Source organism: Botryllus schlosseri, chromosome 9 (assembly GCF_051294905.1).
Source record: "Botryllus schlosseri isolate E-star chromosome 9, Bs_hap1, whole genome shotgun sequence".
Lineage (NCBI taxonomy): Eukaryota > Metazoa > Chordata > Ascidiacea > Stolidobranchia > Styelidae > Botryllus > Botryllus schlosseri.
Window position 1 is genome coordinate 20,688,798 of NC_137244.1, and position 23,346 is coordinate 20,712,143.

Consider the following 23,346-nt stretch of genomic DNA (forward strand, 5'->3'; position numbering starts at 1 on the left):
GTTTCATATCCTTTCCGAATCCGTTGAGGCCTGGAAACCCGAATTTCCGAGTCCAAATCGAAATTTGCGCAAAACCCTGCATTATGCATTATTTCCTTTAGCCTTACAGGGACCCGGTTTGAACCTTTCACCCCTTCCTTCCCTGCGCCGTACGAACCCCGCAGACCTTAACACACAAGTAGGTATTCATATTTGATGGGTTTTATAATGACCGGTCCGAGACTCTACTCCTAATGGGTTTCCGGCGTAATGCACCTTGCGGTGTGTTATTATGATTTGTCCGTTTGAAATTTGCAAGTGCCCACCGAAATTGACGCTTTGCTCGTATTGTACGTCTGTTGCGGCTGAATAGATTTTTTCTAAAACCTTCAGGAATGCTACAAACCGTATTATGATATGTAGGCAGGCTGATTGTTTATACCGTTTTTCGGCCCTATTGTACAAGTCGCAATCCCGACACTGTGACAATTGCGTCGCCCTTTACTTCAACTTTCGCTGTCGTGCATGGTGACACGCGATGGTTTGCGTGTTGTCTGCCGCTCTGGAATTCCCGGCTCTGTGTTAATGCACAGTATATCTGGTTATGGCTGTTTGCGGTTGTAGTTTGATGTTTCAATTTTGTCGCGTCGTTGCCGCGGCGAGCCGTGCGTGAACTCTGATTTGTTGCTGGTAACTTGTTTGGCGGCGTACGGTTGAACTGGCGGTGCGTGCTCTGAAAAGTCGAGACGAGTGTTGTTTTGTACGCTGGCCTCAGTTTTCCAACTTTTTAATTCGACGTCATGCCGTGTGATTCTCCTGTGTCGCAGTTGAGGCCGGTCTACACGGTATGTCGGGGGTCGGCAACCCCCGGAACGCGTGCCATTTGTGCCACGCGAAATAATTTTTCGTGACACGCCAAATGATGACCCATACGACATATCATAACCCGCAGGTCCCCGTTCGGCGTGGGTTAGATTTGATTAGGTCAGGAGGTATCGCTTATCGTTTTTTTTTTGCTGAAATAGTTGTAGCGCGATGGACGCGGTAAAATGAGAGAAATCACGAGCGTGATTACGAAGTTATTGCAGATTGCGGCCTCGCGAAGCCAGATTAATAGGCCTAAATGCGTATTGTCTGCTGTCTGAAGATTCGCGCTTTCTATCTTAAATGATGCAAATGATGGACTTCGGTTGCCCTCCCGATTAACGCCTATACATTGTTTCAAGCAAGATTCTCATGGATTGTCAAATTCTACGTTAAGTAGGCTTACTTAATGTCATATTTTAGGTGATTTGACCTCTTTTCTTGAGAAATGTGAATGTTCATCCCGGGGAAGCTCAAAAATGCCCAAATGTCCTCTTTTTACTCATTTCGAGTTCATTGCTTATAATTTCAACAAGGCTTTTATCCGAGACGTGGTATTTATTTCTAAAAGATTACCATAGCACGCAACATCATCAAACTCAAACGTAACATTTCGGCTTTCGTTTTGCTCGCCAGCAAAAATGTAGTCGTTTGGAGTGCTGAAAATGTGGCCAAGTGTAACGTTAAGTGATTGAAGAACAAGCAAGTTGATAACTAGGTTGATTTATTGTTTCACGCCCACCTGTCGTAACGCACCAAGTATTCAATATTGAAACTTGACCGCATCTAAAAAAGGTCAATGTCGTATTCGGTGACGTGACAAGCGAACTCACTCGTTACGATTGTTATGCGCTTTATGGTCTGTTAATTTCGCTAGGATCTTTGCGGTCCGGTAATGAATAGCCGTCTGCTTTTGGCTATAGATTGCCGAAGCTTCGAAATTGAATGTTACCGACCATTCTATCTGCTTTCCTGCTAACTAGCCTCACAAATATTATATCGGTTAGTCATATGCGCTTATTTCGGTTACTATTTTGTTTATATACTAACGAGTGGATTTTTGATATGTGCAACTACAACCAGAACCAGAACTACTCACTTTTCAAACAGTTGACCGTCAGTTTGTACAAGTCTGTCGTATAGATTGTAGATCTAGAATTCTGATGATCAATCCGCATGTCCCGTTACACTATTACGTTGAGGCCCCGACACCCCGAATCATTGCTGCAATCCATCCGGCCTGGTATCGGCGCAACGCTAATTATGTAGATGATATCTCGGGGTCGATTTCAAACGGGGTAATTGGAAATATCGAAGCACCACTTGAACGCAGACAAGTTTATCACCCGCTAACGAAAAGCGATGTGTTTCATCTAACGAGCTCCCGTGTGATTGATACCCCGTTCCGACTTTACCTTGCGTTCTTGCCTTGTGTTAACATTCGGCTATCACTTCGCGGGTTTTGGTTGATAATGTTCGGCGCGCTATTTTTTTCGTCCACTTAGTAAGAATGATGAATTATCAACACTGGAAGGTAACATTTTTATTTTGTTTGTGTTTGGGTATGCGCGCGCGCTTTTTTTACGACCATTGCTCATCGTAATCGGATTAGCGGGGTAATTGGCACCAGAATGCTTTTGTTCCGACCAGCGTTGATGCATCGGGCCGTTATTTTCGTCGGGACGTTGATGGCTTTTTTTAGTTTTACGCGCTCAAATGGCGAAAATGGTCCAAATTTGTTGGTGTGGTCAGTGGGGGTCGGGTTGCAAGCCTGGTTACCCGTGCCTCGCCCGTAATTATAGTCGTTTTCGACATTTTCAGGAATTATACGGCGTTTACGATAGGCTAGTTGTTTTAGATAGCCTCGCCGCGGGATATTAAAGCATTGTCTGTGTCTACCGCGTGACGTCATAACGCCGTGTCGTAGCTGCGCCTTGTTAACCCGGGATCCCTCGCCCTTTATGCTGGTTAAAATATCTTGGCGGGGTTTTTGTTTCCCGTCGGACTCGTTTTAAAAGTGATGGATGAGCCTGCGCGGGCGTAGGTGATGTGTTCGGCGTAAACAAACCGCACACTTTTCTTTAGCGAGGCGCAGATAACGGACATGCTCGCTGGGGATGCGCGACAAATTTCGAGGGCGCGACCTTGTTACGGAGGCCCGCGTAGCGATTTTGCAATAACAGAATCGGTGGCTACGCAGTACGCACTAGATGGCGGCATTGACTCATCGCTTGACAACGATCTAGTCGTACTGATATTACTGCTGAGGTGTTATGATGTTATCTGTCTCTTGATTAAGATTTTAGCGCGATAAGGTGGTTTTCTCTCGTCTGAAAAGTACTTGGCCATGATGGTGTCAACGTAGATCGTTACGTGATTTTTTTCTCTTATTATTAGGGCGATTTTTTTTACCAAAAAAGCGGAAGATTTTGACATTTTTTACCTTAAAAACTGAATTTTGACAAAATTTTGACCTCATGTATGTAAACTAAGTGTTTTCGCACATAATGTTAGAATAGTACTACTTGACTTCATTTCTCGTTGGGATTGTCTGTCCTTACGAAGTAGTTTGGCCAGAAAAAAAAAAGTTTTTGACTTGAAAACTGACAAATTTTTACATGAAAAAACTTTATTGTAACGAGATTTGGACATATGAAAAACTCCAGTAGTTACATCACGCATTATGGCAAAAATAATTGAAATTTGTTGTAGTACAACGAAAGATACTTTCCTACATTCTCGGGAAGAAAGTGTCTGTCCTTACTATGTAGCTCGCCAAGAATGGAGAAAGAACGTTCAACAGCAGCAGTTGTGGGCTGGCAACACTGAAGTTGTGCGTACACTGCTGGTGACACACCGTGTTGCTTCATTCTGACAATGGTGTCTGTCTACATCACAATTTTTCATCATGCGCTTCTTGATATGATAACCAATGCCCACGCAGTCTTGCTTCAGTTAGGATATTGCGGTACCTTGAGCATATCACTATGTCAACCTACCGTATTTGTTTCATTTGACCGTTTATGATTCACAATTAGCAAAGAATGGGCCTTCTATAACGGTAGGCCTATATACAGTAGGCTATAAGATGTTAAATGTCCAGATGTTAAAGTACATTGCCCAATGATAAGTTCACCGACAGTACAAACATCTACGATACAAACGAAATGCAGGTTGCAAAAAAATTGACTTTGTAACCGACTTAACGTTATGATTTTGACTTATTTTGACATGTCAAAAAATCGCCCTAGTTATCATGTAGCATTTTCAGGAAAACCTGGAATTAGATTAGAATTTGATTATCGGCATTTAGCTCATATAAGTGCAATTGAACAACTACAATCATCTAGTAGTCCAAGTCTGCTGCTAATGACGGCGTACTGTGTGAATTTTTTAGAAAATCATTAGCGTTTATATTTTCACTATTGATATCGCCTTTGTCGGCATTTGCAACAGTTAACTGCTGCCAGATCAACCGCGTCAAGTGCCACTGCCATCTGGCGCGGTAATTACGCGCTGGGGTCGCGGGTTCGATGCTGGAGCGCGACCACCTATCACCCAAACTCTCGCGATTGCGGTACCGCCTTGGAGTTGTCGCGTTCGCTCGTCGCTGGCGCGTTTCATCTCGAGTTCGGTTGAACTTGGTTTCGCGGGTTAAAGACGGTGGTCGCACGCCGGCTACATACAGGCCCGGATTGTTTGGAGATTAGCGCGAAATATGTTATTGTTTGTACTGCGTGCCGCTAACGACCTCGCGTTAACTCTGGCGGGATTGAGAACAATGCGCGCGCCGTGAGGATGTAGTGTCGAAAAATGCTGTGACATTCGTGCCTTTATCTGTGTTCTATTGTTGCTACTGTTCGATCTATGTTGAACGTGGCCGGTTTCGGTGGCTGGCGAATGAATTGCTTCTCCGCGACAGTGCATTTTTCTGTTGTTCACTTGCTGTACTTTGGCATGTTCAGAGAGCTTCTTGGAGGTACAGAACTTCACTATACAATTGAATATAACATTCAATTTGGCTCTTGTTGAAATAGTAGCAATTTGATGGAAGTAGTCGGCATTGCTATTGGATTACAAGTAGAAGAAAAAACTCGGAAACTGAATTGAGCTCTGCATTAGAAATAAATACAACGAAATGAAGTTGGGTTCATATCAAATTAGGGTTCATTCACGCAAGGATGAGAATGGCAAATGTATGTAAAGTGGATTAGAAATGCGACGAAAATCAATTTCAGTACGAAAAAAGGTCAGAGTTCATAATCTCAGTCTCAAGTATGAAAATGGCAAATGTCTGTTGTACACCGGGCGCGGCTCTTTGCGCACCATACAGTTCTCCTGTGGCATTTTCAGGACAACCAGAAATTAGATTAGATTAAAAATTTGAGCTAAGAAACATTTTTTTACCTAAAAAACGGAAGATTTTGACCTAAAAAATCAAACTTTTGACATTTTTGACCTAAAAAACTTGATTTTGACCACAATTTGACCTCACGTATGCGAATTAGGTGTTTTCGCAAATAATGTTGAAATTATACTACTTATCGTCATTTCTGGTTGGAACTGTCTGTCCTTACGAAGAATTTTGGCCTGAAAAACGTTTATGACTTGAAAACTGACAAATTTTTACATAAAAACACTTTATTTTAACGAAATCTGGACCCATGAAGAATTCCAGTAGTTACATCACGTATTATGGTAGAAATAATTGAAATTTGTTGTAGCACACCGAAAGATACTTTCCTACATCCTCGGGTAGAAATTGTCTGTATTCACTAAGTAGCTTGCCAAGAATGGAGGAAGAACGTTCAACAGCGGCAGCTGTTGGCTGGCAACACTGAAGTTGTGCGTACACTGCTGGTGACACACCGCGTTGCTTCATTCTGACAATGTTGTCTACATCACAATTTTTCATCATGCGATTCTTGATATAAAAACCATGCAATGCCCAAGCGGTCTTGCTTCAGTTAGGATATTGTGGTATGTTGACGTATTTGTTTCATTTGACTGTTCATGATTCACAATGAGCATACGGGGGTCGTCTACAACGGTAGGCCTATAAAGTAGGCTACAAGCTGTAAAATACCTAATGATAAGTTCACCGACAGTGCGAAATCTGCGAAGCAAACGAAATGCAGAAGTCAAAAAAATTTGGCCTTTGTAAACAATTTTGACAAAATTTTGACTTATTTTGGCATGCCAAAAAAATCTCCCTGGTAATTACAGTAACTGCCTTTTGCTGTAATTGGTCCGACTGGACTTTTAGAATTACCTAGTATTCCGAGCCTGACGCCAGCATACTTTTGATTCGTGTCTGCACTGCATTCTTCACGGCGTGTTAGTCGAAGATAATCTGGCCGAACGCGATGGCAAATACATGCGTACATTGAGTTTTCGTTTAGCCGGGGCCTACGATACTTGGTATCGTAGGCCCCGGTGTAGCATTTCCAGGAAAACCAGAAATTAGAATAGATTATAATCATATTACCGGCATTTCGCTGTAATCAGTCGAATTAAACGGCTAGAATTAGCTAATCGTCCGAGTCTGGCAGCACGGCACGCGCTTGACCCTTACAGCTGTAAATTGAAACCGAAAGCCGACCCGCCGTATCGGGTCGGGTTTGTTATGTTTTGCGTGACGTAACGAGAAAGTAACCAACTCCTAGAAGCGCGCTTCCTGATTACGCGATATGCCTCTGCGCCCTTTTTTTAAATCTGTTAGGTCGAAACCGAATCCCGATTTGTTATCCCGTCGGCAATGTGGGCTCGCCACGGTTGGATTGCGCGATTTCCTTCGGTAAATTTAACTTGGATACGATTCTTTGTTTGGCGTGTTTGCCGGCGCGTTTCTAGTATCGAAATAACTAAGTAACGGCGATAAATAGCATCCGTTTGGAATTTGTGTGGCAAGAACAAGCGATTACGGTGCGATGAAGGTAGGCACCTGGACGGATTGGACGGATGCGTGCTTCGCGATATCCGCATGATGTCAGGAATGGAGCGATCGCTCTGTTCGTTGTAGGACTGTATGGTTGCGTTGTGTACTCTGTATATTGTATGCAAGAGCTTCTTAGCAGGTACAGAGCATCAATATACAATTTGAATAATATATAAACATTTCAAATAAACCCGAATATTTTTCGGCTGACACTCATCAGGGGTTATCGTCAGCAACTAGCAGAGAATTGGAAAGAACATTGTATATGTATATCAACAATCGTATGGTATCACAACACTAGTTGTTGATGATTATAGGTGACGAGTGTCACCAAAAATATTTGGTGCTACAATTGTGCTGATACACAATGTTCTGTTCTCTACTAGTTTCTGATGATTGCCCTGATACTCCAGTAGAAGTATATGTAATTTTTACGAATGTACGTACAAGTTAAAGTAGCCATTTACAAGTATGCAGAAAGTTAGTATTGTAGGCTTAGTTTTGCCCATGAAAAACGAAAAATGCGAAGTAGTCTAAAATATTGAAATGCTTTATTACTGGCCACCTCTGCGGACTCCATGGTAAAGTCAGTATCCGAACTATGATCTGGCTATGTAACACGGCGTTTTCTGTACTATCTCCACGCAGCACGCTCCTTCGATAATATTTGTTGGTGGGCTCTGGCATCTGCCTGCTCGCGAACCTCAATTTTCAAAGGTAGTCAGACTGATCTAAATCCCCTTTACCCTACATATCCAGTGTTGCCGTCGACATGGATCTCAAACTAAGCAGCTGAGGACTGAAAAAACACTTCTGCCCGCTCGTAATATCACCTGTTTAAGGCGTTGTTGGAAGCTGATGGCTAAAAAAACATCATCACTTTCACCCAGTCTTAATCACGGCTTCGTTGCCGAAAATAACGACACAGACTATGGACAGATTGGACACGAGTTGATAATATGGACAGATCTGAAATATACGGATTACGGACCGTAAGGTTCTGTCACAGTTCTTCAAAATAAGGATGAATCTGTCATGAATCTTTAATTATAGTTCTGGCTTCGGATTTTACAAAGCGAGTAGTTCTAGTTGTAGTTGCGCACTCAAAAATATTTAGTTGACGAACAACTTGAAAACAAGTATCGTCGTTTGTCGTGAATCGTGACACCTGTGTTCTGTTGTGTGATGTCCTTCCAGCCATTGCTAGCTCAAAGTCGTCACCACTAACATTGGCGTAGCCATGGTGGGTTTTGGGGGGTTGAGACCCTCCCGTTTCATGTTCGTGTTCAGCTCATGTGGAAAGGAATAGTTGCTTCGGAATTGAATATAGATAGTTGTGTTTAGTTTATTAGTTGCGGTTTTTAGAGGTCGTTGTTTTCGGTTCTAGTTGCGAGTTTTGAGAATTGAGTGATTCTAGTTCTAGTTTTAGTTGCTTGTTTGGAAAAGTGACTTGTTCTATTTGCAGTGGCGAGTTTTGAAAATCGAGTTGTTCTAGTTGCGCATTTTGAAAGTCCAGTAGCTTGTACCAATGTTGTACATTGGACAAGTCTGACATTCAGCACACCTTATTCTCGTCGTAGTCACGAAGCCACTGAAGCGATCAATATCCACACGATAAAGCACATCTGATGAATGGTTCGTATTGGTATTATCAGTGGATTTCCGAGATCTAGGCTACCTACCCGGCATTTAATCCGTCACCAGCTGTCCGATGCCACTATATTATCCGGGCGTCTGGCTCAAATCAAGATAGAGCACTCTCGCCCGCGGTAAGCCGGTAATGAATTTTTGCGGGCGTCAATACCGGTATTCGCGCGTACTGGGTTACCAAATACGATTGACAATCCGAAAATCCCGTTTCCTGAATATTTTGAACAGCTGTGAACTGTCTCATTACTTCTCTCGGGTGAGCCCCGCGCGGGGTGACTCAGCAGCGCGGCTCGGGATAGTGTTTCTAAATATCTGGGATGGATTTGGCTTAAGCCCAATTATTTCCTGAAATACATCGCACTCGCACAAACTAGTTGAGCCGCCGCTTATTTGCTGAAGGTGAAATCCATTGATCTGGTACCCACGGGGGTTATTTTACCCCGGGAGTTCACACGGACGCGCGCTCGCCTTTGTCATTCGTAATCCGGGGTCAGGTTCTGCGGTAGGCTCGCGGCTTAGGGATTCCTTGAGGAATTCAAATTTGGGACCGCGCTTGTCGTCTCGCGAATCGGTTTTGTGATCTCGCGCGCGGTTCGGTTCTCGTAAATTCGCACCGAGTCTTCTGTGGTTCTGATGTCAAGTTTGGAGGGTGTTCTTGTGGGCGGTGTGTATTTCGTGTGAGGTTCCGCCGCCGTAGATACTGGCCCGTTATAGCTGTTCAGTACAAGCCATCCGGGGTACAGAACTGTAGAATTACACAAAACAATACGGTATCTTTATTTGTTAATTTATTCACTAAAAGATTTTCGACCTACTTTCATCAGGGTTACCAGTGAATTCGGGATATTTAATTCGTAACTCGGCGGCCCCTAATCCGAATCCGAGCCTACCATAACTCTAACGTAACTACTAACCCTTAACCCGAATACATTAATACAACACAGCAAGTGCCGAATTCACCAGTTGCCATCCATCCTTATTCAAGCGCATATTCAATGAAACGTGCATTTTCGAATTCATCGATATATTGATGTATGCCGCTTACGTAATATTAAGGGGTTTTTGTTTTTGACATGTCAAAATTTTGTCAAAATTTTAGCGTTAGGCAAAAAAGTGTCAAAATTGTTTACAAAGTCAAAATATTTTCGCAACCTCCATTTTTTGTATCGTAGATGTTTGCACTGTCGGTGAACTTAGCATTTGATATTTTACAGCTTGTAGCCTATTCTATAGGCCTACCGTTGCAGACGGTCCATTATCTGCTCATTGCGAATCATAAATGGTCATATGAAACAAATAGGTTGAAGGCCAAACTACTTCGTAAGGAAGGACAGTTCCAATCACAAATGAAGAGAAGTAATACAATTCTAACATGATGTGCGAAAACGCCTAATTTGCATACATGAGGGCAAATTTTTGTCAAAATTTGAGGTAAAAAAATATCAAAATTTTCATTTTTTTAGGTCAGAAGCTTCCGTTTTTTGGGTAAAAAAAACCACCCGAGTAATAATAATAATTATAACGTCGAGTTCACCAAGCGCCTTTTCTCGACAGGAAATCGTCCATTCCGGAGCGATGCCGACCGTGCTACAGCAGCTTTGCGTTCTCCCGTTCGCCTACTTCAGCAACCCCAAGCTGTCGAGCGTGCTGTTCCCGACCCTGATCGCCTGCTGCCATCGCAACCCGGCCAATCTCGCGATGCTGGAGCAAGAAGCCAGCGGCTCGCTGTTGTCCGGTTACATCAAGGTAATGATCTGTTTGCCCTGTTGTGTGACTAATCGATTGGATATCGGGACATTGTTAACGGTAGTAATCGGAAATAGTATGGAGAATTGGTGAAACCGTATTTCGAGGCGTTGCGCGATTGCGCGTTGGCGATGGTGTCGGATTTTGTGGTACGGAAGTGATTTCACTGTCGACAATCCGGAATTATGCTTTACATCGTGACTGTGTAGACCCGAGCTCCGTTTTAGTTACTCTCGATTCTGCCCTTATAAACACAGCTCATAATTCATGACACCGATAGCCCCAACCGTTATCTCGCGTTAATAACGTAAACAACGAGACGACGATTGCTTCAGTCTTTGGTGTACGTGTCGCGAACGCGCTGTTTTGCTTTTGTGGACTTCCGGTAGCGATGCTTTACCGATACGCGGGTATGCCAAAGTCCTTTTCTCAATAGCTTATGATGCTATTCCTCAAAGGGGCACTACATCCGCTCTAAATATGATGTAGTCTCAAATTGAAGATGAAATCGTGAAAAAAATTGTGACAGCAGCCGTTTTCTTCGGAAAGCCGCCGTATGGTTCTAGCGAGTAGGGACAGATGATTTTTTTCGAGTACTACACGCCCATTTCCGCTAAGAGCTATATCGAGAACGGGAATTCTAATTTCGATACATTTTACCCGCCTTGAAGTCTTGGAAGATTCACGCGCTTTCACAAAGTGCGATGAAATAGACATGGTCTTAAAAACACCAAATAATTTTCAGCTGGTGTAAAACTGGCATTATCTTTGTGGTCGCATAATAGGTGCGTATTCGAACTCTCCTCCACATTCGTTCAAATCTGTTGCGGATTACATGGGCGATGCGCATTTGAAATGCGTGGCGCCCTTTCGCGCTAATTGGGCGCTCGAATGCCGGGCTTTCGGTACCGTGAAGCGTAATGAGCGCTGCTGCACTGGTCAACTGCGCTCGCTGGTTAAGGCTCGGTAATCCCAAACAAACAATCTGCGGTCGTCATTAGTTGTGCTGTTGTGTCTTGTTCGGCGGCCTGGCACTGAGTCGCGTGTCGGTTGTGGTGTAGTGCATAGTTAGCCGTGGATTTGGATTTCAAAATGGGGTATCAGGATGTTATAAGGGTATCTTCGTTTTTATTATATACGCGAATCTACAATGGGAATTCGACATGGAGTTTCTAGTACTACAATGGCTACAATGGTCATTTACACCAGTCCAATATTCTTTCTTATGATTACGTATCTGCCGACTGGTAGCACTGCCCACTTCTCGACTTCTACGCGGATCAGATGGCGAGGAGGAGCCTAGATAAACCTCCAACACTGGAGATGTGATTCTGGAGTCGGACTCGAACCCGTAACCTGTAGGCGTTGCAGCTGTGAATCGTATCACTACGCTATCTTGAAATAGATGACCCACGGCAGAGGCGCGGCAAACCGCAAACACTCTACCAACGCAGCTAAAATCGAATCAATACACAGTGTGACAGAAAGGGTCGATGGTTTGAATTTTCAAACAATTTTCAAAGGATTTGTGTCGCTATCGGGCTTGGAGTAGAATTTTAAACTGATATAGAATGAATGAATGAAAGAATTCGAATTGGGTTCATGAATTGTGATTATCTTTTCTCGCAACTATACGAGGTACTACGTGGGCACAGTAGCACCCGCGATTGTGATACTATCACGATTCGAAATACGGTATCAAAGTGACGTAATTCGGCTAATGATTTTGTACGAAGACGCGACGACCTTGATGTATTGCCACGCAAATAATTTTGTTGCCCGAAACAGCGCGCTGTTGTCTAAACAGCCGGGCACGGTTTTAAAATAGATGCTTCGGCGCGGCCGCGTGGGTTCCGAAAGTTTTGTCGCCGAAATTTCCGAGCTGCGGATTTCAGAGGGATCCCTATGCTATGGTCTATCACCAAGCTGCTTCGCATACCCTTCATTTAGTGTTGTGCATTAAATATGGTGAAATCCAATCCATGTAATTTTTCGGTACATAAGACGGAAATAGTCGGTTGACGTATGCCACGTACATGGCTCCGAATTGAGATGACTGAATGAAGTTTATTAATTTTACAAAGTTCCTGCGCTGTCAATCTCGTTGGTTCTCAGCCTTTTTATTACCGCGGACCAGCCTGAGGTTCTTCGATTTGGTTGCGTACCAACAAATTAACGAAAAACACAAATTAATTCTATATCTGTGTAGGGTTATTAAGATGGGTGAATTAGCAACGAACTTTAGATAGTTGTCAGCCGATGTTTTGAAGGAAATATGTCTAAAGATCGTTCTCTGCGTGAATGCCTTGTCGCGTCTAGCAAGTGCGACGATGAAGACATCGTGCCATGTAACGGGTTAAGCAGCCGCGGCAGCTGGAGCGTGAAGGTCCTGTGGAAATTTCAATGAATTGCAGCTCCGTTTCGGTGGCGTTCTGAAGAAAATGGCTGCTGCCAAATTTTTTTTTTCGTTTTGCCCTTCAATTTGAGACCACATCATTTTTTGAGTGCAGTGCCCCTTTAACATCAGGAAATATTACGTTTACGATTTGTGAAAACTGTAATATTACTTGAAAAGAAACGCATTCACTGCGCACCACGTACCACAGGTTAAGAATCGCTGGGCTCTGTCTGAAAATGCAATTTGTGCGCCGTGAATTTCATTCGTGGCTTGAGCAAGCTTATAAACTTTTACGATTCCGCGAATCATCTCGCTGCCGATAGCGTTACGCGAATTTTGCGCAAAATCACAAATTTTTCTTCAATATATTGTTTGTCAGCGTGCGAGTTATTCTCCACGCCGCCGGACAATGATGAAAAAAAAACGGTCCGGTAAATTCTTATGTGCGTTGTTTTGATTAGCATCCGTTAGTGTCTAAGTGCAGTTCGCTGTAGACGCGTCCGATATTTTCGCGCTTGCGGTCTAATTTCGTTTATATCCCAGCAGATTTCTCGCTACTGCGTATGTTTCCGCGCTGTAACAACGCGCGTATGACATTCCTTTTCAGCCCATAGTGCGACCCACGCCCAACCGTAACTCAGTCGCAAGTGCAAGTCGCTCGCAAACCAAAACACGGCATCCGATTTTAAGTCTTCTTCGATTATTTACGCGTTTACGTGTAAATAAAATAGGCGACGCGCTGCGTTTGTATTCGGTGGTAATTCACACGTTCTAATCGATGCTTATAATATCCCATTGTGTGTCCGTGGCTGTTTTATTGTGAGGGCGGTCAAAGTTGAATATACATCGCAAACATTTGTACATTGTACATTGTTTCCCGTTCCGATTATGGAGCTTTTCTCTCGTCGCTGTGCTATTATTGTGGCTTGTAAATAGTTTTTATCTCGCGGAGTATACTCGGCGTGTTCGTTATGCCATAACACCTTTCTTAAACGCGCAGCCCGCAGATATAAATCACGGACTGGATATATCCTATAATCTGTCGTAAAGCGCGCCGTGGGTGGTATGATTTCAGCGCGTTGCTACAACCTTTAACTAACTGTATCTTGCGGTAATGCCGTGTAACGAGACGGAATAGGGAATCGGACGTTTTGGGATCAAAAATTTGCGCTGCCCGGCCTGTTATTTGGTGAGTATTTACAGTCGTTATCTGCTTAATGCGGGCGTATCGCGAGAAAACTGGAATCTGGCGTCTCTGGCTCGGCTCACCTGCGCTGCAAGAGAAGTTATTAATCCTTGGTTAAACACGGGGAAAAGACGCTTTCGTAATCTCGAGCCATCTCTGATCCCAAGTCAAACACCGAGTCGGTGCGAGCATCCAAAAACCTCCCGACTGTCTTCCAAAAATCGTGTTTGCCCGGCGGTCAACTGTATAAACAAGGGCCGCGATCAGACGCCGATCAAATACATTTGTCAGCGGAGGTTTCGCCTCGCGTCGAGCTGTTTCCGAAATCCGCGCGGCCATTGTGGCGGGTATTTGTGAACGCGTCGGGCCTGGATATTATCTGGATTTTGCGGCGTTGCCGTTATCCCGACGCAGACTCGCGGGCGTCGCGCGTTTCTGGATGTTCTTTTCCGCTGCGCGAGCCCCGTTTCCTAGCCCGGCCGCCTTTAACCCTTTTGAAATCTGGTCATTTTTCGCGAAACTGACCATCACTTTTCAAATTCATACCGTGACCTCAGCAAGACTTCAATCTGGGCTGTTTCATTTTAGAAGTGGGCGGACTATATCCCTCTACCGTTTCTGTCTTCGATCGACACCCCAAGGCATGTCTAGGATTTTTTATAAGACTAAATAAACAAACTTTTTCTCTAAAATATCTCTTTCTCTCTCTCATTTTTCAAGACTGACCCCCAAGATAGCGTCAGAGAGTCAAGAATTATGCATCAGTGCGTAGCCCCCGTTGCCTAGTTTCGAACAAGCCGTCAACCATGGCCGTAAACCGCGCGGCTCGCCAGATATCGAAAAATAAAAAATACATGAAAAATTTACATATGGGCGTGGTCAGTGAGTGGTCATAATGGTCAAGTTCAATATCAATACCGAATAGGAGCCCTACCGCCCAGTTAATGGCATGAAACAACGTGGTATACTTTCTCTTGTCGTATCCAACCATTTGCAGGCATAGTAAACCAGTTTATGACTCATATTCGGTCACGAACTTGGATTTTAACTTGACTGTGTTCTTAAAATCACCGAAGCGTGACCACAATTAACAAACCCCCTCAGAATACATCCCACAACAAGGTTTGATGTTTGAAACGGTGAATAATTACACAGAATACCGTACAAGTATACTTGTGATGTTCTGGCAGAATTTCTGACTATATTTCCCACTCGGAAAATATCTGGAAATTTGGCATGCGTATTTTCGGCGGAACTCCTCATGTAAGATCGACGGTACTCGAAAATTGTCATGTCTTATACCTTCAAATTACATATCATATAAATCAGAAGATTGCTAGCTTTTCGTACAGACCAATATGAGGCCTCTAGGACGTATACGAGCCAAGATATGACCAGATGAAGTTGGCTGAAGCCATCAGAGGCTGCAGATTTCAAAAGGGTTAAACGGGCCTGTCGCTTTGTGCGGTTTTGATTTGGGTCGCGATACACCTCAATGTAAACGCGGCGTTTGTTTGGCGGCGTATTGTTTGCGTGTGTTTGCCGTGGCTCGATTGGATTCTATGTCAATGTTGCGTGTCGAGAGGGTGGGGGAAAGGTCAAACCGATGGGGGACACATGGGATGTGTTGTCCCGGCCCAAACAATTATCATATACTTATCGTGCATAGGGCTGGTCAGAATGATTCTAGTACTGAAAATACACTCACCTCAACACTGAGAGTTGATTTACCAACGAAGATTATAGTTTCGATACGATATTCTCCACTGTGGAAGCCTTGAAAGCTCGATCTGTCGTATCACGGCATACGAGGCATGTAACACAAAGCTATACGCGCGCTAGTGGAAATGAAATCTGTGTGAAGGCGTGCTCAAGTCATGAAGTGCAATGAAACGAGCGCGGTCTAAAAATGCCGAGTTACCTTCAATGTGATGTCGAACTGGCATTATTTTATTTTTTTGTAGCATAAATTTTTGAATACCTGGTACATATAGCCTAATACTCGCGTATGTACTATGGTCTTTGCGGTAATGCGGCAGTATAGTGAAAACGTTTGAAAACTTATTCAATCGCGCTCTCTGATCCTATACCTCCGAATTTGAAGTCAACAGCTTCAAGATGCGTTACCGATCTCGAGGTTTAAATCCTGACTTTGTATCATCTCCATATCCACGTTCAAAAGTATAGCTATATTTCGTCGAAAGGTCGTACGAAAATCCACGCCGCTTAGAATTCCGTATTCAAATACAAATATGAATCCGCCCTGATTCAGACGGTTGGTGTCTTAATCCAATTTGTGCTATGTCACAAATCCTATGCTCTGTTTCGACTGCATGTGAACAATAACGCGAAGATCCGATCGTAATCCAGTCGGGCCCCACGCTAAACTCGGCAGACGCCGGGTTTGTTGAGATCGTGTTTATGCTGTTTACAGAAGTGTCCTTGCGGATTTTGTTACAAGCATGGGTATTGGTGGTCTTATATTACGCGTACGTAATGGACTAAAACAAATATTCGCTGAGATTTTTCGGATATATTATGTTTTGAGTATTCTCCCTGAATTCTGATGAATTGTTGCGTGGTAAACTTTGTGATGGCTAAAAAAAAGATCTCTGTAACGCTGAAAACAGGCGTGTTGGGTCGCTATTTCGGTACTCTCTGAATTCATCCGCTCGCTTTTTACACTATGGATTTTGAAAAGTAGAAAGCAGTTTGTGATGAGTTTGCGCGACTTTTACGCGGCAAATTTACACAGAACCTTGAGATATAGCCGCTGTATTACGTTACGTTACCTGACTATAATATAAAATATTATTTTCGATGGTCGTACGCCGTACCTATTTGTATAGTGTGGGAATGTGAGCAGGTTCAGTATTACTTTACACTAGGGTTGTTCAAAAATAACTTTTTCTCTAGATTCCAGGGATTCATTGATTAAATTGTCAGGTTGCCTAAAAATCGCTGCACGCCAAATTTGGCTCGATCTCAACTGGTAGATGCGAACGCACGGGAGTTTGAAAAGTTTGAATTCATTTAAAAAGTATCAGAAAATTTCAAATTTTCACGTTCAACCCCATGGAATTGTTGAGTTGTCTACAAAAACGGTATAAAACAAATTTGATGCAATTCAAACCCTGGCCAGGCTAATTTTACGAATCCCAAATTTTAATCTGCAGTAACTTTGCTTCTAACGGTCGGAAGTGAACAAAAATTGTAGTCGTGCACCGAGCAATATCGGCTCGTGATTTGGTTCGATTACATCTATTTTTTTTTCATTTTATGCGTCCGTTAACGCTACTCGCTCGCAGCTGCGTTGTGGGTGCTTCATTCCAATTCGCATTCGCACGTATTCCATGATCCGGCGCCGCCTTGTCGGTATACCGCGTCACGATATGACCGCTGTATTTTCGATTCTAGTATATTGCGCGGCTGGCGGCTTGTTTCGTGTCGAGCGCGGACAATATTTGTACATTTCACGGGTCGCGAATTCCGTCTCTGATATACGTGCGTCGTGTATACAGCCAGGGGAGTTTTTGTTGTCGGTTTTATGCCTCAGGAATATCGTGGCATCACCCCTTGTTTATAATGTTGCGATGCTTCAATATGGCTTTGCGGTTTTCGGCCCTGCAGGCGCCTCCAACTTGCTGCGAGCTTACGCTTGTTGTTTCACAACTGTCGCTTGGCGGCTTTGGAGCACGCTGTGTCAACTGATAGGTCGTGTTGGCGGTAACAGGAAAGTGTTTTCTATAAATGTTTAGCGCCGTTGGCAATGATGCACAGTCGCGTGTGATTCCACTCTTTCTCGTAGGGTAGATTTAATTATGTCCTATCGTGCTGTAGGCGCGCTCCGTGACCATATCGGGAACTAGAGCTTTGGGCCTATTTTTGGCGTGGTATCTTCTTATAATTGAATGTGCTTCAACTTGGTAGTATACTATGTAATGTTCAAATTCTAAACATTGAATGCAACTGCTCACACACGGGCGCGGCACACCCGGTCGATAAAACTGATGTTCATGACAGTGTTACACAACAGTCTGCGCCTGTAGACCAGTAAAATTTGAAACAGATTTGCGGAGCGGGAAACCTTCCAAAATCAAAATGAACCCAAAGTGTTGTCATTACGACAAATGCGTTCAACTCGTAAGCAAATTTTATAAAGTTCAATTTCCGAAACTTGGGAAACCCGCTAGCCTGATTTTGGTTGTTCGGTTGCTGCGAATTTGAGGCCGAACGTCACTAAATTGTGCTGTCGAAATTATGCGATTTCTGTTTAAAACGTCTTCTTAGCTTTCATATATAACCTATCTTCTAAGAGTTGACGACTATTTCCAGACAGTTTCGTACAACACTAGCTGCATTACGACACGATGCAGAAATATGCGTGCCAAACTGATAAATCTATATAAAACTGCATGCTTCATTTCTGGTATTAATGGTAAAGCGTCCAACATCTTGCGTTTTGCAATTGAGATATAGAACTGTCATATATTTGGCGGACTTGCAGTAAAGTTAAGACGGACAATTGAAAACTACTGAATTATGGCATTATACCTGAGCAATGAACTGCATTCATTGTGCTTACGTCCTTCAGCTCACTGCTCAGTAATGCAGATGAGTACAGTCGGCTCCGCTTAATTCAGACCGTTTGGTTCCGCTCACTCTTGGCCAAAATAAGCAGAGAAACGGTTCTGTCCGAATTAAGCGGAAATCCAATTGTTCGTTACATGGTTGTTCGTGAAGGCGGACAGCGCATTAAAAACACTGTCACGTCGCGTATTTAATGAATTGCAACTGAAAGATGCTGCAGTAATTGGCACGGGTCGCATAAAGCGCACTACAGTTATGCCTTCAAGTTTGTTGCGGTGTACTGTTCTGCATTTCGATACCAAACGTTATAAGAATTACTGTAAATACTATTTACTGCATTACTGTAAAAAACACATATATAGGTTTGAAACAGTGCAGTAATTCTTCAAGAGCTGAATGACTATTTTCGCATGATAAAAATACTCCACAAAGCAATTTGAAATTGAAAGCACGAAGTTTTTAGCTAGGCAAAAAACTCTTCTGTACCATTCTGTTCTACAAGACGGACGTTATTGTACCGAAGTAGCGACCATAATGCTGACAAGACCTTATATCAGTGGTTCTCAAACTGGGGGCGTGAAAGCATCTGAACGCAGGGCATGAAGCTGCGGTCAAATGAAAAAAAATTTGCGCTTTGCGCTATTTACCTTCGATTCATAGTTATTGCTCTGTGTACACTCCGAATTTCATATTTGATCATTCTCTCATCAACAGTCATAACTAGGGCAAGTTTTTGCAACCTTTTTTTACAGAATGCCCAGAAGTTATGTGGTATGGCGTTTTAAGCTGTTTGGAGGAATCTTATATTGCAACTTTTCCCCATGTTTTGCATGCAACTTTTTGCAAGTTCTTTCGATTTTTCATGCAACCATCTTTTTACTGGAAATACTTGGCACTATATGTAAATAGAATGCTTGACTATTTCACTGTCGTTTAAATTGAGGTCCTTTGTGATTAGACATACATTCAGGCAGGACCGCCAAAAATTATATTTTCATTAGGTAAATTTTTTCAGGCTATTGATTTTGTTCGAGTCTTCAACACTGAGTTTTGCTGCAGTGCCTTGGATACTGATCGATTCGAGTATCTCATACCCTACTCATTTCAAGGAACTTGTTCATAAAAGCAAGTTTTTAGTGCAACTTTTATGAAAAATAAGTGCAATTTTCCACGTATTTGACTGGAACAAAAACTTGCCCTAGTCATGACCTTCCATGCCGTCAAACTATCCGTTGGGATTGCTAGCATTCTGTTGCATTTTGTGATATGGGGGAGGGGGGCGGGGGCGAAATTTTTCACTATCATAAAGGGGGGCGTGTCTAACAATGTTGGAGAACCACTGTCTTATATGATTTCATTGGCGATGGATCTTCATTGTTTCACTACAATCACTCATCATTCATCAAACAAACCAAGAACTGTTTGCCGATAAGAATTGCGACCCTGTGTCCGAATTAAGCGGGTTTTTTTACGCGCAATTTTTACTTTTGTTTCGTTCCCGAGTATTTCGGCCGAACAAAGTGGTTGTCCGGGTTATACGGTGTCCGAATGTAGCGGAATCGACTGTTTGTATATATAGTAATATGGAGATAGCCTTGTTCATTAAGTCCGCGGAATCCCTGGCGAAGCAACGCCCCTGCAACGACTCTAGATGGGAACGGCTGAAAATTCGGTCCCAAACGGGAAACTCCCAACGCATACTGTTATCGGATGCGCGAAAAATGCGGATAACGCACGCAAGTTGCGCGTAACGCCGTGCCGTTTGTTGTCTTTGACGATTTAAAATTTAACCACGCGCCGTTTCTCACCGCTCCGCAATCGCGCCGCATTAGCGCTGACGCACGGGTGCGTGATTGCCGCGTTTATACCGATAACGTTATCCACAAGAGTTTAACTTGTCCGCTACCGGGCGCGTGCGAAAGTAAACAAACACGGCTCGAATTGCGTCGGCTTAGGGCCGCTATCTTCAGCGGCACGCTGCGTTTATGCGATTTGAGATTTATTTTTCGGGTCAAACCCGTGATTGGTTATTACGCTCGCGGTAATTTACGCTGATCCGTTATTTCATGCGTTTTCCCGCGCGTGTGTCAATCCTGACGTCCGACATATTCGATAAAGGCACGTCATTATGACTTGCGCTGGCTATTGGTGAAAAAACGTATCCGCGATCAGCCGGGAATGTTGATCTGTCTCGCGGAAACTGAACTAAAGTAATGAGCTACGCAAATCGAACTTGATTCTTGTTGAAATGTTGGTTTTGTATTCCCGCTTCTTTATAGTCTTCTGCGATTCGCTTGTGTTTTCAGGGTATTATCGATGAAGCCGACAACAATCGTACGCAGGAGGGCGTTGGTGCGAATGATCGAAAATCTGCAAGTAAGTCGGGTATCGGCACCTTTAAGGTCGGCTTACTTTGCGCTACTTTCGCGTAAATCACCGATACCTACCGGGGCGAATACAGTACACTTTAAGGGTTGTTATAATAAAATCTGTTTTCCAAATTTCACTGGCATACGCTGCGCAATAAATTTGCCCTAATTTCAACCGGTAGAAGCGAGCAAACTCAAGTTGGAATTTCAATGATTTTTGGAAGAAAAAAAAAATAGTATTTACGATGGCTGCGTAACTTGTCTATGTCCAATTGACCGTTGACCAAGTAACTTGTTCCACTCGTGCTCGAACGTTGGGTAATGCTTTTACCGCGCGTTTTCAACGCGTCATCGGTCTGTGATTGAGTTTGGACAAAGTTATCATCGCTAATTGATGAAAAAAAATGTTGACTCTGATAATTCTGATAGAGGGAGATGGCATTGGTTCAATATGTCACAACTACATCGATTGTAACTGCGTGAATTTATAGCTATATTATTTTAACCTCACGTCATCGATTTCAAAATGTCTCTGCCCTGACGAGTGTCAGCCGAATATATTCGGGTTCATTTCAATATGAATATACTATTCAATTGTATATTGCAGTTCTGTGCCTCCAAGAATCTCTTCATAAGATAATTTACGTATAAGTTTGACTTGGATATCGCTATCTTACGTTGGTCTGACTTTGAACTTGTATGCGAATTTGATTTTTGTGTTGTGATCCACTCCACTACTATTCAAAAGCCACGTTTCTGTGTACATTATCACGCTAGCAGTGATATATACCCTTGTCGGCGCGACGCTTGGTGACAGTGCGCAGTCGCTATATTCTCAAATGTCATCGGGCGAGGGTATACGCTCGCCGCGACGCGTGGCCGCTTATTTATTCAACAGCATCGCGCCCCGAATAGAAATTCTCGTGGCCGACCTATTTTTAGAGCCGGTATTTCATCTGTCGGTCGTCAGATATGAATCGGGCGTTTTAGATTGGCGGATAAGGCCGCGGAATGCTGGTCTTCTGTTCTGTGCCCGAGGCGAGTGTGCGTGATCGACGGGTGTGATTTGTCGCAGGTATCGCCGGGGCGAAGAGACGGAGCCTGTCCTCGAATCGATTGTACACTGTGACTTTTCTGAGGGACGCTGTGAGCTTTTTCGCCGGGAGATAAGCGACTGATGTATGCACGGAGAACTTTCTCTATACGAATTACAAGTTCATCGATTTTTTGGCTTTCTGTCGTGGCTTATTTTGCACCGTAAGGCTGTATGCCGACTACAGAATTTTTTGCGTTGTAGCTGGTGACAGCCATATTCTCTGTACGTGGTCTCGTTAGATTGCTGTTAGTAATATTGAATATAATGTTTCACCCAGCGCGCAGGCTGGGACGCTTTGATTTGGGGAAGATGGCAAATTGGCGGCGGGGTCCGAAGCTTTTTGATGACGTCTGGCCGTTTTGCGGGCTCTGATATGTGTGCGAGATTTAACGTCGGCCCGCAAGTCTCGCGAGCCTGTCGCATTGGCGTGCATCGAAAGCGATGTCAACATGTTGATAGTTTGTGCTAATATGTGATCTCGATGCTCTGCCTGTCCCCCCTTCAACTACGCCTTACTTTACGAAAGCATCCGAACGTTATTTGAATGCGATTCCCATTAGGCGACAATCGCATGGAAGCATTTTCCATACATTTCCATCCGTTTTCCTTGTTCACCATCGCCGGATTTGTGCGATTGTGGCCGGGCGTTTGTAGGCGAAATGTGACGCGTAAGCAGCCTATACGCGGGCCCAAGGATGGAACAACTGCAGCAGAAAGTGCATTTCATTAACATATATTGAGTTAATGGTGTTCGCACAATGCACATGCAGCTTATCTGACTGGCGCGAATCGATTGTTCTTAATTCGCAGTTGCTACCGTTTTTTTCTCGTTTCACAAGTCTTAAGTGGTATTCACAGCTTTTGAAGAAAGGATATTTGCATTTTTTTCGTAAAGCCATGTATTTGTTCTGTATCTGCTTACGCTGTGAATTATCTGTAATGTGTGTTGTAATATATGTACAGGATATATGCCATTCTATATTTGGCCGTATCCACTATCCACTTTGCCGCTTTAGTTCTTCATTGGATGAATAGAATGCAATTTTGTGTTTCTTTGTATGCTTGGTGCTTTTATGATTTGATTTGCGGAGAATAACTTTACTGTGCACAATACTACGGACCAAGACACCGATTGTGGTTTATGTGAATTGAATTGGACGGGGTATTGTAGAATATCGAATTCAGGCAGATTCGGCTCTCAATCCATACCGTCAGTTTATCATATTACGCTGAACTGGTTGATAGTTGACAATATGAAAGGAAATGCGTCAGAAAAGGTACTATCTATTGACACTTGAGGTACCAAATGATGGGATAGATATGGGTTGTAGCGTTCTATTCGTTTCACAAGAACTAATAAACTGAGAGGGCTGGCACAACTGTTAAGGTTCGCCTCTCCAAAGATTTCCAATTTGGATCGATTGATTTAGTGTACGGATGCATATTGGCTGGACCTGTCGAACTTGGTTTCATGTCATTTCTGAACTGCTAAGACCATATACGAGGTGTGTGGGTTATTTATGTTAGCCA

At 43.4% G+C, this 23,346-nt stretch overlaps 2 protein-coding genes across 4 annotated transcripts in view; one reads left to right on the forward strand and one right to left on the reverse strand.

The window, feature by feature from the left end:
* LOC145445955 (E3 ubiquitin-protein ligase rnf168-like) overlaps nt 1-9,371 on the reverse strand; it is a 306,333-nt gene extending 296,962 nt beyond the window's left edge. Inside the window, exon 1 of the mRNA XM_080324122.1 lies at nt 9,361-9,371. The gene's annotated coding sequence lies outside the window, so the exon portion shown is untranslated. The remainder of the gene's footprint in view (nt 1-9,360) is intronic.
* Nucleotides 1-22,948, forward strand: part of LOC145445939 (S phase cyclin A-associated protein in the endoplasmic reticulum-like) — a 69,707-nt gene extending 46,759 nt beyond the window's left edge. For all 3 annotated transcript variants that reach the window (XM_080324096.1, XM_080324095.1, XM_080324097.1), the window contains exons 29-31: nt 9,986-10,177; nt 20,658-20,727; nt 21,796-22,948. In XM_080324096.1, the coding sequence (XP_080180222.1) occupies nt 9,986-10,177; nt 20,658-20,727; nt 21,796-21,890 (357 nt within the window). In that variant the 3' untranslated portion in view covers nt 21,891-22,948. The remainder of the gene's footprint in view (nt 1-9,985; nt 10,178-20,657; nt 20,728-21,795) is intronic.
* The last annotated feature ends 398 nt before the right edge of the window (nt 22,949-23,346 follow it).